The sequence below is a fragment of the Drosophila virilis genome, chromosome X, assembly GCF_030788295.1.
Source record: "Drosophila virilis strain 15010-1051.87 chromosome X, Dvir_AGI_RSII-ME, whole genome shotgun sequence".
Lineage (NCBI taxonomy): Eukaryota > Metazoa > Arthropoda > Insecta > Diptera > Drosophilidae > Drosophila > Drosophila virilis.
The window spans coordinates 16,784,569-16,799,505 of NC_091543.1; the positions used below are offsets into that span (position 1 = coordinate 16,784,569).

The following is a 14,937-nucleotide window of genomic DNA, read 5'->3' on the forward strand; positions in this document are numbered from 1 at the left end:
ACAACACTCGCGCCGATAACCAGTCGTCGCCGCTGCAGGTGTTGCCAGGCAGTTAGCAGGCGCAACTAATGTCTAGATAATGGGCCCCCACTGACCTCCCCCCCGACAGATGACCTGCGACCCACCCGACTGTTGGCCAGCAGACAGAAGCCAGAGGTAGAAAACACAACAAACCTCATCCAGAAGCAATTGGATTTACGGTGGCAATTTGTAAGTATGAGCCACAAAATTAAATTTTAAACGTTTTCTCAGCTGGTGGCGGAAACTACAAAATACACTGGCCCATAAAAGTACACACATACGTGCATATTTCGATCGTTAGAGATTATGAAAACATAAAGGTTTCATAGCATGAGCAAGTCCAAGCCTAGCCAAGGGCTTAATATGCCCTTTATATAATGAGTTTTAGTCAGAATTTATATACCTAGTTTGAGAACCAATGGAGCGAGAGGGCGAACTTTTTATAATTCAAAATCTTGCCTCTGATGTTCGAAATATGAAGATATTTCAATTGAATAGTTTTTTGATATCACGCTATTTAAATAAAATAGTTAATATGAACTAGAGCAATATGCCGCAAAAACGCAATACATTTATAAGTATTACGAATAAATATTAATATACAAAATTTTAAAATCCAAAAAAATGTATATATATATAAACAAAAATAGAAATATACCTGATAAATAAAAATAAATTAAAAAATAATACCCTTTACAAATAGTTTACCCTCATTCAATAGACATAGCCCTTAGCAAGGCTGCAAAACTAACCGATTTAAGCATGAAATTCTAGAATTTGATTTACCCAGAATCGATGCTTAAATCGGCTTAAGTGGATAATTGCGCTAACAAGAGTTGCAGTACTGCAAATAGGAAAATCGCACATAATTAATTAAATTAATGATAAATTTAGTAGTTACATAGCAAACTTAAAAAACCTGAGCTTAAAGACGGAGCCACAAAATATGTATGTTGCGCTTGGAGCCTTTGTTGAGTTGACCATAGAACATATATATATATATATATATATATGTTTAGTCAAGTCGTTTAGGTCATGGCGCGTTTGGTTTAGGGATTGTAAGTGCTAGATATATACTCGAAATCATAAATAATTTGGATAATGTATAAAATATTAAGGTATCTTCTGTTAAGCTCTTATGTGACTAAAACAATCCAATCAATTGCCTGGATATAGGATATGTAACGATTTTATTTGCCATATATTGATTATATATGCTATATATCGATTACATATGCTAGTACATATCGTTTCAGCTTGTCTGAATTGATGCCACCTGTTTCCTTCAACTGATCAAAAAACGTATAAAAACAAAATTATATTAAATATATGACAAACGTTTTTTGAATAATGTCACAGAAATGTTTTTTCAATGTTTTAGAATATTTTCCACGTTTTTTTTTTTATCAATCACTTCTTAAAGTCTAGTTTACTTTTATTATTTTATTATTATTATTTTTCTTCGCTTTTATTATTTCGTATTTGTTTCTGCTCATACATGTTCTAGAAAATATGAATTTGGTTGTTGTTCTTTATACATTTTGTTGGATTTCCTTCTTCTTGTTGTTGTTCTTTTTTGCTAGCTTTGCTATTTCATTGTACAATAGTTGAATATACGCATGTATGTACAAACATATTAGTTTGTGTGTATATATCATTTTCATATTGGGTGTGTATAACGCATGTTGTATATACTAATTATACATTACACAGATTTTTTTATCAGATTTTTTTTTTTTATTTTGTTAATTTTATACGCATGTCGTGTTCTATACATTGTTCCATTTTGTGTTGTTTCATTTTGTTTAGGTTTTTTTCAGCTTTTCTTATATGCCTAAGTGCATATACGCTTAAGAGTATATGCTTGTATGTGGGCTATATATGCAGGTAGGACATGAACCGTAAAATAACAAAGAGTTGCATACAAAAAATATCATAGGAATACATGTATATCAATATATGTGTATATGGTATAGGTAAGTATATATTTAGTTTTGCATACACATCTATACATATCTATATATATGTATTTGTGTATATGCATATATATGCCTTGGTGTTCAGATGTCAGCTCGATCCTTGCAATTATTGTTTCACGCTGTGCTGTAGATCGTGGATCCATGCCTAGCTAGCTATGTATGTGGGAGGGGTGTGCACGTCTGTGTGTGTGTGTGTGTGTGTCTGTGTAAGTAACTTGATACCCAGTAAATGGAAGTACGACCGAATATATTTTTTTATATGTATGCATATAACGAGATGTCACGATAAGACAATTGATTTGAACAGCTTTTTATATCAGAAGACCAAGTTACCATTAAGTCGTTAGCTTTTTATCTTTATAAATAGTTTAGAACAACGCTTTGTCTGTATATGTGGGTCTGTGTGTGTGAGTCGGTTTTGTGTGTGTCTGTGTAGTATATATACGTAACACCCATAACATAATGCGCCCCATTTGGAATTGTGTCAAACCCTTATATATATGCCCATCAAAATATCTCTTTTTGATGAATCTTCAAAATTGATATCATGATTTGGGCAGCGCGTGTAAACGTTGCATTTCTGTACTAGTCTGTGTGTATATGTGTGTGTGTGTGTGTGTGTGTATAACTGTTTTGGCACACGCTTATACGCTGCAGCCATATCATAAACTTTAACCTTGTTTAAACATGAAATACAATACAATACAGACTTATACTGAATTCAATACTTACTCGCAGTTCATATCATGATTTGTGCGCAGCGCATAAACGTTGCCCATGTGTGTGTGTGTGTTTTTATAACTCTTAGCAATAAAACAATTCTGTGTGTTTTTTTTCTTTAGCCCTTCATCAGCATTATATCTGTCCTTATCCTATACATCTATATATATATATATATATATATATATATGTGTGTGTGTGTGTTTGTGTTGGTGTCTGATGTAGATATATATATATCTTTGGTTGTGTTGGGGTTTTGGTATTGCCTTAGTAGGGATAGAGGTTCTTGCGCTTTAGCTCCATATCGAGATCGGCCAGCTGCTGCAGAAAGCCATCATTTGGTCGTATTTCACGGCGCATGCGCACCGTCCGTATCGCGTCTACGGCGGACATTTTGCGGCAGATCATCAAATAGGCCAGCACACAGGTGGCCGACCGCGACATGCCCACCAAGCAGTGCACCAGAATTTTGCCTAAAACGAATTTGAATTGAAATGAATTGAAGAAAGTTTTATGATATCGAGTTTTGTACTCACCGCCGCTGCTGATGGCACTGTCTATGAATTTGGCTGCCACATAGAAGTAACGGGATATATCTGTCGTTGGGGCATCGATCATGGGGAAGCCCATATATCTAAAAATGCAATCCTTATGTTGGCGTCTAGACACACACACACACATAGATACAAATATGTTGCGAGTAGCACAACACAATGGCCCACAGTGAGACATGATGACAATGCGTTTGGTCAAATGGATGGGTGTGTGAGTGTGTGGGGGTGTGTGAGTGGGTGGGGGTGAGTGGGTGTGTGTGTGCGTATATTTGTGTGATCATGTGTATACATATATACAAACGATGGTGTACGGTGGATGAGATAAAAAGAAAAAGAAATTTTTGGCGTTTTTTTTTTTAGGATCAAAATTTTGTTTGCGTTTTCGCGATAAACCAAAATGCCAGAATCGATATTGAGCAAATAAATCGAGAAGTAATGTGCATGAGCAGACCCCGCATTTTGATCATGAACTCGACGCCTCAACAACTCCACACTCACCTAATGCTGGGCATATCACGATAGTAACTGTGTCCCGTGTCCACCTGACCGTAGCGACAGCCCTCCGCGGCATTCAGCACATGCGTAATGCCCATCATTCGCAAATAGGTTTTGTTTTTGGCCGCCGCGCTGCAATAGGCAGAAGGATCATATTGAGCATTAGCAAGAAATGGAGTTAATGGCGTGCACAAGGACTCACGCATCGCCAATATAAATGCCCGGATAGACCTCATCACAGTCAACATCGTGTATGGCGCACTCGGCACGTCTCAGGCCGGGCAATGTCCGGCACGGGGCCATCGAATAATGCAGTACTCGCTGCAGCTGGCGTCCTGTGGTCTGTTCGGAGGTTTCCAGACGGCTGGGCGACTGCAAGCAAATAGTTAATCAACAATTCGATTGACTCATTTTGTTCAAAATCGTATTTGAAATTTGTTGCAAATATTTGTCATGCGCATATTCGCAAATTATGCTTGGCAAGGTCTCAATTTTTATATGATATGCTGGTTAGTAAATTGCGAGCGTTACTTGAACTGGGCTTAAGAAGTTAAGATGTGGCACATAAGTTTTAGATAAAGAGCTCTGTCTTCCATCAGCGGAAGTTGCGCAAGATGTTAGTTATCAATCAAATAAATTAAATGTGGCTAAAGTTCACAAGACTTTCTAGACTCGGAAAGTCCTCAATAACCGAATTGCCTGAATTTAAATTTAAAAACTACATTTTTATGCACCTATATATCCATGTCTTAAAATGGTTTAGTTTTATCAAAAAGAGTCAAACTTTTCAGCTTTGGACAAGCCACTAACAAAATGTTGGATATATTTAAATATTTAAAAATAATTATTTATAACAAATTGAGGTCTTAAGTCTTGACTTGAACCGCGAAATATTTACTAGCCTAAATGGTAACTATTTGAATTTCTATAAATAAAAAACGGAGAAACATTTTAAATTTTAAGCATTTTAAGGTATATTTAAGTCACATATCAAAGGGTTCTCTATAAATAGACATATTACATGGAGATCGTTAAGCAAGCGACCCAACCCAACAGCATATTTAATATTATATAGCTGCGTTTTCTACAAAACAATTCTAGTATAAATTACATTCATTAACTAGCATGCTTAGCATGCACATTTATGTTACTTTATGCATTAACAATTGTATTATTGATATTAGAATGTGCGCATATAAATGAAAGAATGTTTGTCGCTTGACTCGAGCGGACATCATTTGGGTCAATATGCCGAAATCGGGTTGTTTTGTGCTCGAAGTGCGCGAAAATGTAAATTTGTGTAGATTTTGGCAAGTGGAAATTATTTATGGGCATCTAGAGTACAGAGCGGGTTTTGTTGCCAAAAGCTCGGCCAGCAAATTTGATGGCAAAGGCGAAGGTCGCGCCTTTTCGCGTCCTTGTCTCGCCTGCTCGTTTGTCAATTGTCAGGGACAGTCGCCAAAGTCAATGGGAAAGTGAAACATTTTCTTTTTATTTTTTTGTATATTCTTTCATCTATATTTTCCCTTTCTGTTTTTTTTTTTTCTTTTCAATTTTTTTAGTTCTCATTTTAGTTTCGCTTATCGGCTGTCTCTGCTTTGTCATAACATATTCAAATAAAATCAGCGACAGCGCGGCGCCGAGCAGAGCAGAGCTGGGGGGGCGGATGGGAGATGGGCTTGGCTGGCGGGCTGACGGACTGGCTGGCAGAAGGAGGGCAGAGCAGGGACGCAATGTTTGTTGTTATTGTTTAAGAAGAACTGTATAGAAACTTTTACTTTTGCCGCGGCATTCGACCCTGAGACCACAGCACAGAAGCCAAAAGCAAAAGCAAAATCAGAGAGCAAAAGTTCTTTCACTTTTTCTATTCGATTTTGATCTATTGTGACTGATCTCTGGCATATGCACACACATACAAATACACGCACATATACACAAATTGACACAGCACGACAATTTATCTAGACACACACACATACAAAAACAAACATTATCTATATGCTTAGCTATATATTTGCATATCTCTGAAGCATATTTATACACAACATTAAGATTTGATTCGTTTAGCCACAAGATTTATGCCAACAACAATTTTGAATCTATGGAACATTTAACTTAAGTTAGTTTTCGCCAAGGCCAAGAAGTCTTTTTTTTTGGATTAGAAGTTTTTTTTTGCAAGCAGCAAATGCCTATTAATAAGCTTAAACATTTGGCCATTCGAGCAAAATTAGCATCAAGTTAGTTGTAGCAGTGCTGTACTACACGTTGTTTAAGCACACATAAGGAACGAAATTACACAGCACTGGACGCATGCATTGCGCTTAGGAACTCAGACAAACCTGATAATAGTGCGGACTATATCTATCGCCAATGCTGCTGCTGTATCTGTCGGTGAGTAGCTGTAAAAAGTGTTCAAGATCAAGAGTACAAAATAATCAAAATAGTGTTGCAAAACAACAAAAAAAGAGATAAGCACACATACAGTGTGGACAACAGGAAGAGCTTAAATACCTTATAAACTATGTACAGACTTATGACTCTGGAGAGCATAAGCTGCCGGAAATGACGAATGAAGAGAAATGTTATCGAAAAATGCTGATTTCTAAACATTATTCTTTACACAACGAAGTTTTAAAATATGATTTTATAATTTTTTTTATGTGATTTAATCTTTAAGGGCAAATGAAAACTTAAAACCGAATTGTTGAAAGTCAATATTTATAATATTTAAAAGAATATAATCCCACACATTTTATAAATACATATGTCAATTATAAGTACAAGAAATAGATTATACACAATTCCAAATGGGAACGATATTATTTAAAATGTCAAAAATATATTTTAGAATTAGTTACATTATAGCTTGATCAAAAATAGAAAATATGTCTCTGAAATTGAATTTCATATATGTCAGTCACATCATACGCTATTCCAAAGAACTGCCCAGGCAACGGGCCTACGTAGAAGTCTAGTAATAGCTATATTTAGATCAATTCAATATATACATATGATATAATATAGAAATTTTCTTTGGGGCCAAATTGCAGGTGGCTGACAGCTTTCAAGGAGGGGGATATGAAGATGAGACAGAATCGAAGCATTTCGCCTTCAGGTGCACCAAAAGGCGTTGGCGTCGTTGATTTTGGCTTTTTTTTTTTTGGTCACTGTCGACGCCTTGACCTTGTTCCGCAAAACACAAACAAACAACAAGATGCTCGCTCTAACCGCACATCTATGTGTGCATGTGTGTGTATGTATTCGTATACATGTGTGCGTGTGTCTAAAAATACGGAGCACATGCATAAAACGCTGCGAAAATCGCGGCTAAATGAAAACTGCTCAACGAATAACATTTTCGGCACATTCCTCGAGCGGTTGGAAATATTTTCAAAAATCCACAAAATGTGCTTGCGTGTTGTCCATTCACCCATTTTCCAGCTAAAACAGCTAGCTTTTTTATCAGACGAATGATTGTTAAGTAAATTAGCTTTTTTTTACAGCTTTTTATTGCCCATTCGTGCTCAGCAAGCTAGTTTTGCTATTTTTAGCTGTTGTTAACACTGGATTACGCTACTTTTTTAGCGGCACTTGACAACACTGTTCGAGGAGCGTTCAGTGGGACTCATGCTGTCGACGATGCGTCATGCTGAGGCACGGCGAATGATCAACATTGGGTGTCACCCGCATGTCGAGGCAATTCAGCTGGACTTAGTCTGTGATTAAATGTTAAATGGAACTTAATCATCAGCATTTCGCCGCCGAATCGAGTCACGTATATTTAGAATATCGTTGAGTATGTTATTTTGTGCATTTTTATTGGCACTTCGCCCCGTGTCTATGCAAGGTGTCGCTCGTTTTTGTCGCTTTTAATAGCCACGATGCCAACGGACTAGCCCGCATAGACACCTTTATAAAGCCAGCTACTTGATTGCCGCCGCAGATACAGATACAACAGGCACACACGTGCATGGCCACATTGTTTGATCTATTAGTCAGTCGGCTCGTCTCCATTTCGTGGTTATGTGGTTATGTGTTTAACCCATGTCTGACACCGTTCGACCCCGAGCACTTCCTGCCAAATAACAAAACTGTGTCAGCTCAGCTCAGGCCAGGTCAAGCGTTTGACCAATCGGCTAGCTGCAGCTACAGCTGCAAACTGTTGCAACGCTCGCACTCTGGAGGCCAACTAAATGCTGGCAACGTGGCGTATACGTGCCACACACGCTTGTTGCGACCTGCCACTAGACACTTGCCTCATCAGTGCCATCTAATGATAGCCTTTTGGGGCGAATGACAAACTAAATGGCTAACATCGCTGAGATCATCAACCCTTGCTGTTAACAGGACAGGCCCCTTGGGTCTCTGCTTTAGCCAAGCAACTTTTCTTATGCCTTTGACACAATTCTTAAGCAAAAATCGCCGTTTCGAGTCAAAAAAAGTCTGCAACTGTCTTCTCAAATGTTATTCGCATATGACACACTCGGGATAAGTTTTGCAAGTTTGATTACATTTTATAGAAAACGTGTTTTACGTATTGTTGTTGGTACCCAATAAATTTTCCATAAATTCAAAAACTATTTTACACATACAAAGAACTGTATACATTTCTATTTGTTGTTCATTTTATTTACTATCGGCCTTATTTCACACAAAAGTGCAAATGAAAAATGCTCAAGATTGAATTTTAGCTGGCCAATAAGTGCGAAAAATCGCCAGGCATGCTGAAAACTATGGGCAAAACAACAGGGAAATACACAAACAATACGAATTGGAAGACTTAAGTATGTGGGAATTACGTTGGCCTAAAAACAAAATATGAATGGGAAATAATGGGTATGTTGAATTCGACGGAGGGGCGAGAGATATGCATACATATCCATATGACCAACAGTACGTATACGTATTCTGCAGCTCACAGCAACAGCACAGTGGGCCAAATTGAAAATTTGTTGTCCAAAAAATAATAGCCTAAACATAAGTAACAGACTTATTGGGCTAACGTCTGGGCTCAAATTTTTTATACAGCACGATCAAAGTAAATACATATTTTTTGTGCCAGCAAGTGTCAGTCTGGCCCATTGTGCAGCGTCTAGGAACAAAAAGAGAAAAGGACAATCCGAATGCAATGACATGCAAGCTTGCAGACAAATTTATTGATTAAACAGCCCGCCAAAAAGACGATAAGTAATGGCAATGGTAATAAATAAACAAAATTAAATAAATAGCATGTAAAATTATTAAAGATCTTGCGACTTGGCGCAGGGATTGTTAATGCGCCGCAGCGTGGACTTCACGTGTTAAGGGATACGCAAACAAGTTGGCAGCTACATTTTTTTTTTGTCGCGTTTACTGAATGACTCAAGCGAAGAGCAAACGGGAAAAACAAAAACAAATGCGGAAAAGTAGAAAATCTGAAAAACTGCTTAATGAAAATTGCGCAAATTAAATGCGCAGTAGTTTTTTATTTGCCATTTAAGGTGTGCGGCACATTTGTTGTGTTGTGGGTTCGAGGTGTGGGACAGCTCATCAAATCGTCTATTTATTGCTATACATGCTGTTGTTTTTTTTTCTCTCTTGCTTATTGCTGTAATTGTTAACAATTTATGCATTAAATGCTCAAGGCTGATAGGGCGCCAAAAATGGGGCGCGCTCAATATGTGGTTTGAAATTGTTTTCAAAATATTGAATGAGCACACGATACTATCGTGAATATAATAGTCGACACTGGCTAGTTAGTTAATGTAAGCGATATTCGATTATATAACACAGACTTGTTTATATAGGAATTTAAACATATATAAACATACATAAACATATTCAATATGCGTTTGAGTACTATGAGTACTATGAATATTTAATATGAGTAGCTTACGGAAATAGAAAGTATACTTATTATATACATATGTAAATGCATATTAATGATAACTTTTGTATGTGTCTTAAGCATTTGAATAGTTAGACTACGAGTACTTGGGATGTAGTGTGAGTAGTATGAGTACTACGGAAATAAAGAGTATATTAATAATAGACACGTATAGTCATATATATACTACCATGAATACTTTTGGTGTTTCATCGTTTGCTAAAAGTACTATGAATACTTTGAATATTGCAACATTTGAGTGTTGAGAATACTACAAGTACTTTTGATATGCAATGTGAGTAGGATATCAGTTCTTGCCAGCATACTTAAAGGACATACACATAAATATAAATATGCCATCATTGCTTATATATGTTCTAAGCATTTGAGTACTTGAAGTACTATGCGTACTTTCAATATAAAAAGCATGTATCATGTCAGTGCTATGGGAAAATACGTGTAGCAACTTGAATGAATACACGTTACCTTTTAAAGCTGGCTCTGTGCACAGTTCATGTCTAACTAACTCATTACATTTTTGGCGATAATTGTTTTTCTCTTTATATTTATTTATTTATTTTTTTGTATTATTACTTCTTAGACAATGGCATGGGCAACAACAATAGCGACAACAATTCGCTTTAAAGTGGCCGCTCGGAATTTTGCCTTTCGCTTTTGCTCAATGAGGCGCAACAGCTGCCAATCGACGACCGCTGGCGATGCTACACGCCCACAATGTGCGCCCACATAATTGTTAAGTGTGCGCCATCTATATATAGGCCATATATAGGCGTATACTCATATATAGAACATACACAGCAAATCTAGCCGCAACGGGGAGATGTACAACGCTCTATCGATCGTTCAATTAGCGCGCTCAGCGCCAACCCAACAACAACAATGGACAACAACAACAACAACAACACTACAACAACATTGACAGCCAACCGAGTGACATTGACATTTCAGCTAAGCGATTGGGCTTTATATTTAATTTTTTCTTTTTTTTTTCCACCTTTTTCCCCCTTTTTTTTTAAATGCACATTACACGGAAGCAGCGAACGGCTGCCCAATTAAATGCACGCCCCTGAGGGGGATAGGGTGAGGGGTAGGGGGCGGGGCTTTATTCGCTTCAATGGCTGCGCCCCACATTAGGCCCAGCAACCAGCCCAAAACGCAAATTCTATGCCAGCGCCCGCAATTTAATTAATTTTGCATTCAGCTGCTTTATTTTTCAAGTTCAATAGATGCGACTCCAAGTCGACGCCAAAATGCCAAACATTTGATTCACGCTGTGTTCGAGTGTGCGTCTATGTGTCTCTCTCTCTCTCTCTGTGTGTGTGTGTGTTTGGCGAGGCAGATTAGCCTTGAAGGCCCGCCACATGGTCAGAGCAACGGGTATTACCGCTTTGGGGCATTTTACTGTAAAATTTTCGTTGATAATTAAGTTAATTGGCCCACGCGACGTATGAGTAATCTGCTTAGGCTTAACCCCAACCCCCTGCTTCACCCATCTACCCTTCAAAAGCCTATTACATATATCCGTTTGCGGGTCAGTCGGCAAATGCAATACTTGTAATGCAGCTGACGCTTATGTAGTCGCCCCGATAAGTGCCAAAACGGCAAGTAATTGCAACGTGCCCCACATTGAGCGCCACAAAAAGCAGAAGAATGAGCCCAGGTCTAAGTAAATGCACACACGAATATAGATCAAAAGCAAAGCTGATAAGTGTTACATTACATTCAATTAGGATAATGTATATTTGGAAAATTAAGTTAAAAATAAATAAATAGAATTGGTGAGTGCGCCCAATTGAATACCTTAAATGAAATTTGAATTCCCATCTTCAGTTTGCTTCATTTGATATTATCAGCTGATTTTTAATAAATGACTCTTCACTTTGAAGAGTCTTAAGAAACTGGAGGGCTCCCAATTTAAACAGCTTATAAACGTTGAGGGTAGGCTAAATTAATTAAATTGGGATACGGTTGTCCGTTGAAGGACGAGTCTCCCAAACTGTCACTTAACGTAGAGCTATGTTTGGTGGGTTATTTATGCGTAAATAAGTCAGTTTAACTAATCGTTAACTACTGCTCTGATTTAAACAGCCAATCGAATTTCTCAGTTCTAACAAGACTCAACTTAATATACACTTTTTAATCTTATTTGCTCAACTAACTGTGCTTAGACAGGGTTAACTTAAAGGTTTTTCACTCACGTATTAAATATATGTATATTAAACTATTAAGCATGATGTTTATACAGTGGAGTACTGTGAATGAAGCACGTTGCAACGGGATGCGCGCGCCCCACGTTGGGCGCCACAACGCAAATGATTGCATTTTTGCAGGAAGAACTTAATAAACAAAATTCCTACATGCTGATAAACCATAAAGTGAAGTTTATAATAAATAGCGAGCTTTTGTGCGTTTTAAATTACGCGCCAATGCAGCGGAAATGTTTGCTAAACTGCTTACGACAGCAAATTATGGTTATTGTTGTGGGAATACATACGAAAGTGTGTGTGGGTGTGTGAGTGGGTGTATAAGTGTGTGTGTGTGTGGGTGTGGGTGTGTACATCAAGCATTATACAAAAGGCACTTGAACTTTGCTTTCGCCATAGAGCATTTGCATTTAGGAGGCCTTGTGTGCATGAATGGGTTAAGGGTTGCGGAGCACGTTGAATTGCTTGTTGTGTGTGTGTTGTGTGTGTGTGTGTGCCAAGGCTCTGTGCTGCAAGGTGGCTGCAGGCAGCTGCAAAATGGCACACACACACCAACACATACACACACAGGTGAAGGTGGCAAAGTGGGCTTGGCCTTTGCCTTTGTAATCTAATGCAGCCACAAATTGGGTCAGCCACACGGAGATGCGCTCAAGGTCAGCAGCGCTATGATGGAAACAGCATCAACAACATAGCCAGCTGCTAACCATCAGCTGCTCCAGCTGACAGTTGCCCAAAAGTGTGACCAGAGCACAGGACAAAACTGGATGGGACCAAACTAAACTTAACTAAAATAAACTAAGCCAGGAGCGAATGCGCTTGGTGCTGTCTTGAAGTTCATTTCGGGCAACTTACCGCATATCTCCATGACATCTTAATCAATTTCTGTGTGTGTGTGTGCGGGGTGGGTGTTGTGTGTAGGTGTTGTATGTGTGTGGGTGTGTGTTGGCTTCCTTATTAACTGCCTCGTCGCGCTGCCTGCTTCTGCTCCTGCTCCTGTTTCTGTTCCTGCTGTTGCTCCTGGTCACGACGATTCGTTCGTTGCTCCCGCTTCGCGTTACTGTGGCTACCTTCCTGTTTGTTTGTGTTCAGGTGTTGAGTAAATGCAAAATAATAGATGATTATTGTTAACTACAGTAAACACAATAATAACGACAACAACAGCAGCAACAGCTAGAATAGACGCTGTGCCAAAACAAAAAAAAAAAAAAAAAAAACAAGTGTCTTGCGCTTGTTTTGAATGGCAACAAATCTCATTCGTAATTTTGGGCACACACTTGAAAAAAATAAATAAAATAGGAATAAGAAGTTTCCCAAATTTAGTTGAACGCACCTTTACAAAAAACACGTCTAGAATTTTATATATATATATATAAATGTATATATATAAAAATATATGTATGCGGCTGCTGTTTGGCTAAAAGATTTAATTTGAGAGATTTCTCAATTAATTTGTTATTGTTTTTATTTCAAATTTTTTTCTTCGATTTATTTGATATATTTTGTTGAATTCTTTTTGGTTTGCAGCGCCCAGTTCTCGCTTATTTTTTGCGTTCTGGCGACGTACTTTTTGCGACTGATTTGCAAAGCGGCTTTCGCTTTGGGGTTGGTTTTTGTAGGCGTCCAAAAGCTTCCGTTCGGGCCACCTCCGGCCCGAGTCGGTGACGTAGAACACGTTGAGCTTTTTCGTCGTCGTGTTGCCGCTCAGATTTGATTTTGTTGGTATGCCGCTGCACGTGGTGACGCTTACGGGGCCCTAGTCATATATCTATGTGGGCAGATATATGTGCACAAATATATATATCTAATATAAAAATATATATAATATATATTTATATATACAATCGCCCACATGCATATGAGAGCCGCCCACTTTCGCATATGCAAATATTTGTTGTGCATGTATTTTTTAGAAATGTATTTATTTTGCTCATGAGAGGGCGCGAGCATCCCATCTGTGAGATAGAGAGAGAGAGAGAGCGAAAGAGAGAGCGAGCGAGAGGGCGAATGAAAAGCTTTTAGCAAGCTGCAGCAACAAACTTGGTCAACTGTGACGCGAACATTCAAGTTCCGCAACACAAATTCAAGATCAACCCATGAAATGATTCACAAATAAATCAACTTTAGAACATACTCACATAGACTCATGAAATATCTAACGAAGCTTCGCAATGAATGAATGTTTTTGATTGAAAACATTTATTGAGCGTATTTGTGAAAAATTATTGAGCGTATATATTCAATATTAAATATATATATATTTGTGTGTATATATCGCTTAATTATTGCTGCTGCGTAAATAGAATCTGCGGAGCGAGAGAATAATTTAAGAAAAATAAAATAAAATGTTAGCTGAATGAGTCATTTCATCTGAACAGCTCATTCGCCGTCATTCATGAGGCTTTTCAGCTTAACAAATATCCTGTTCCGAGCATTTCTGCGTGGCACGCAATACGCTAGCTAGCTTTTCCGAATAATTCCCTTTATATTCTTTAGAATTACCTAGAAATTTAGTATTTGTAAATGTAACAGATTTTTTTTGTTCAGAATAGTCAACATATTCTGGGAAGATGTTCTTAAACTAAAAGTCAATATGTTTTCGTGTTATTGTTCAAAGCATTTCTTAGTATTATTCAAAGGTCTGGAAGTCCTGAGAGCTTGGTTTACGGCTCAAATCAAATTGTGTATTTAAGTTGGGTTCGTGAACACGATGTTCGATGCTTGAATCTAGCTTTTGGTTCATATATAATACAGATCATTTTATTATTCTTCAAGTGTCCTTAATCAGACATTTAGCCAAAAATGCCTTTGTCGAGGCCTCTCTAGAACGATTTTCGGTTAAACCAAGCCAAGCTAAAACCAGTAAGAGGTTGCAGTCGGGAAATCCCGACTCTTGAACCCTCTTGTTTGTAGTAATAAAGATAAATTAAAAAAAAAAAAGTTCCGTTGGCAGGGTTTGAACTCGCAACTAACTGCATTACTTGTCACCGTCTCTACTCAAAGTCCACAGCAATCATTAAGTCATGAGAAATAAACGAATTACAATAGCAGCACAGAAAACAATAAAATCGCAATTG

General features: G+C 37.8%; 1 protein-coding gene across 4 annotated transcripts; it reads right to left on the minus strand.

Moving 5' to 3' along the window:
• Positions 1-2,804: 2,804 nt before the first annotated feature.
• Positions 2,805-13,438, minus strand: LOC6635412 (dual specificity protein phosphatase 3). Of its 4 annotated transcripts, none has more exons than XM_015169146.3 (7): positions 13,194-13,438; positions 12,716-12,934; positions 6,109-6,168; positions 3,972-4,141; positions 3,773-3,901; positions 3,257-3,381; positions 2,805-3,193 (listed from the first exon to the last, which is right to left on the minus strand). In XM_015169146.3, the coding sequence occupies exons 2-7, from the start codon at positions 12,731-12,733 to the stop codon at positions 2,988-2,990; spliced, it is 708 nt and encodes a 235-aa protein (XP_015024632.1). In that variant the 5' UTR covers positions 12,734-12,934; positions 13,194-13,438; the 3' UTR covers positions 2,805-2,987. The 4 variants fall into 4 exon arrangements, with proteins under 4 accessions (XP_015024632.1, XP_002058955.1, XP_015024631.1 ...); XM_002058919.4 differs by having other exon boundaries at positions 3,257-3,354; positions 13,194-13,436; XM_015169145.3 differs by lacking the exon at positions 6,109-6,168 and having other exon boundaries at positions 13,194-13,437.
• Between the last annotated feature and the right edge of the window lie 1,499 nt (positions 13,439-14,937).

Bases quoted from the DNA above. Each gene is read 5' to 3' on its own strand.
- LOC6635412 (XM_015169146.3), bottom strand. The intron at 3,382-3,772 runs GTGAGTGTGGAG...GTGTGTGTCTAG, and splicing joins CGTGATATGCCCAGCATTAG to ACGCCAACATAAGGATTGCA. The intron at 3,194-3,256 runs GTGAGTACAAAA...AATTCGTTTTAG, and splicing joins CAGTGCCATCAGCAGCGGCG to GCAAAATTCTGGTGCACTGC.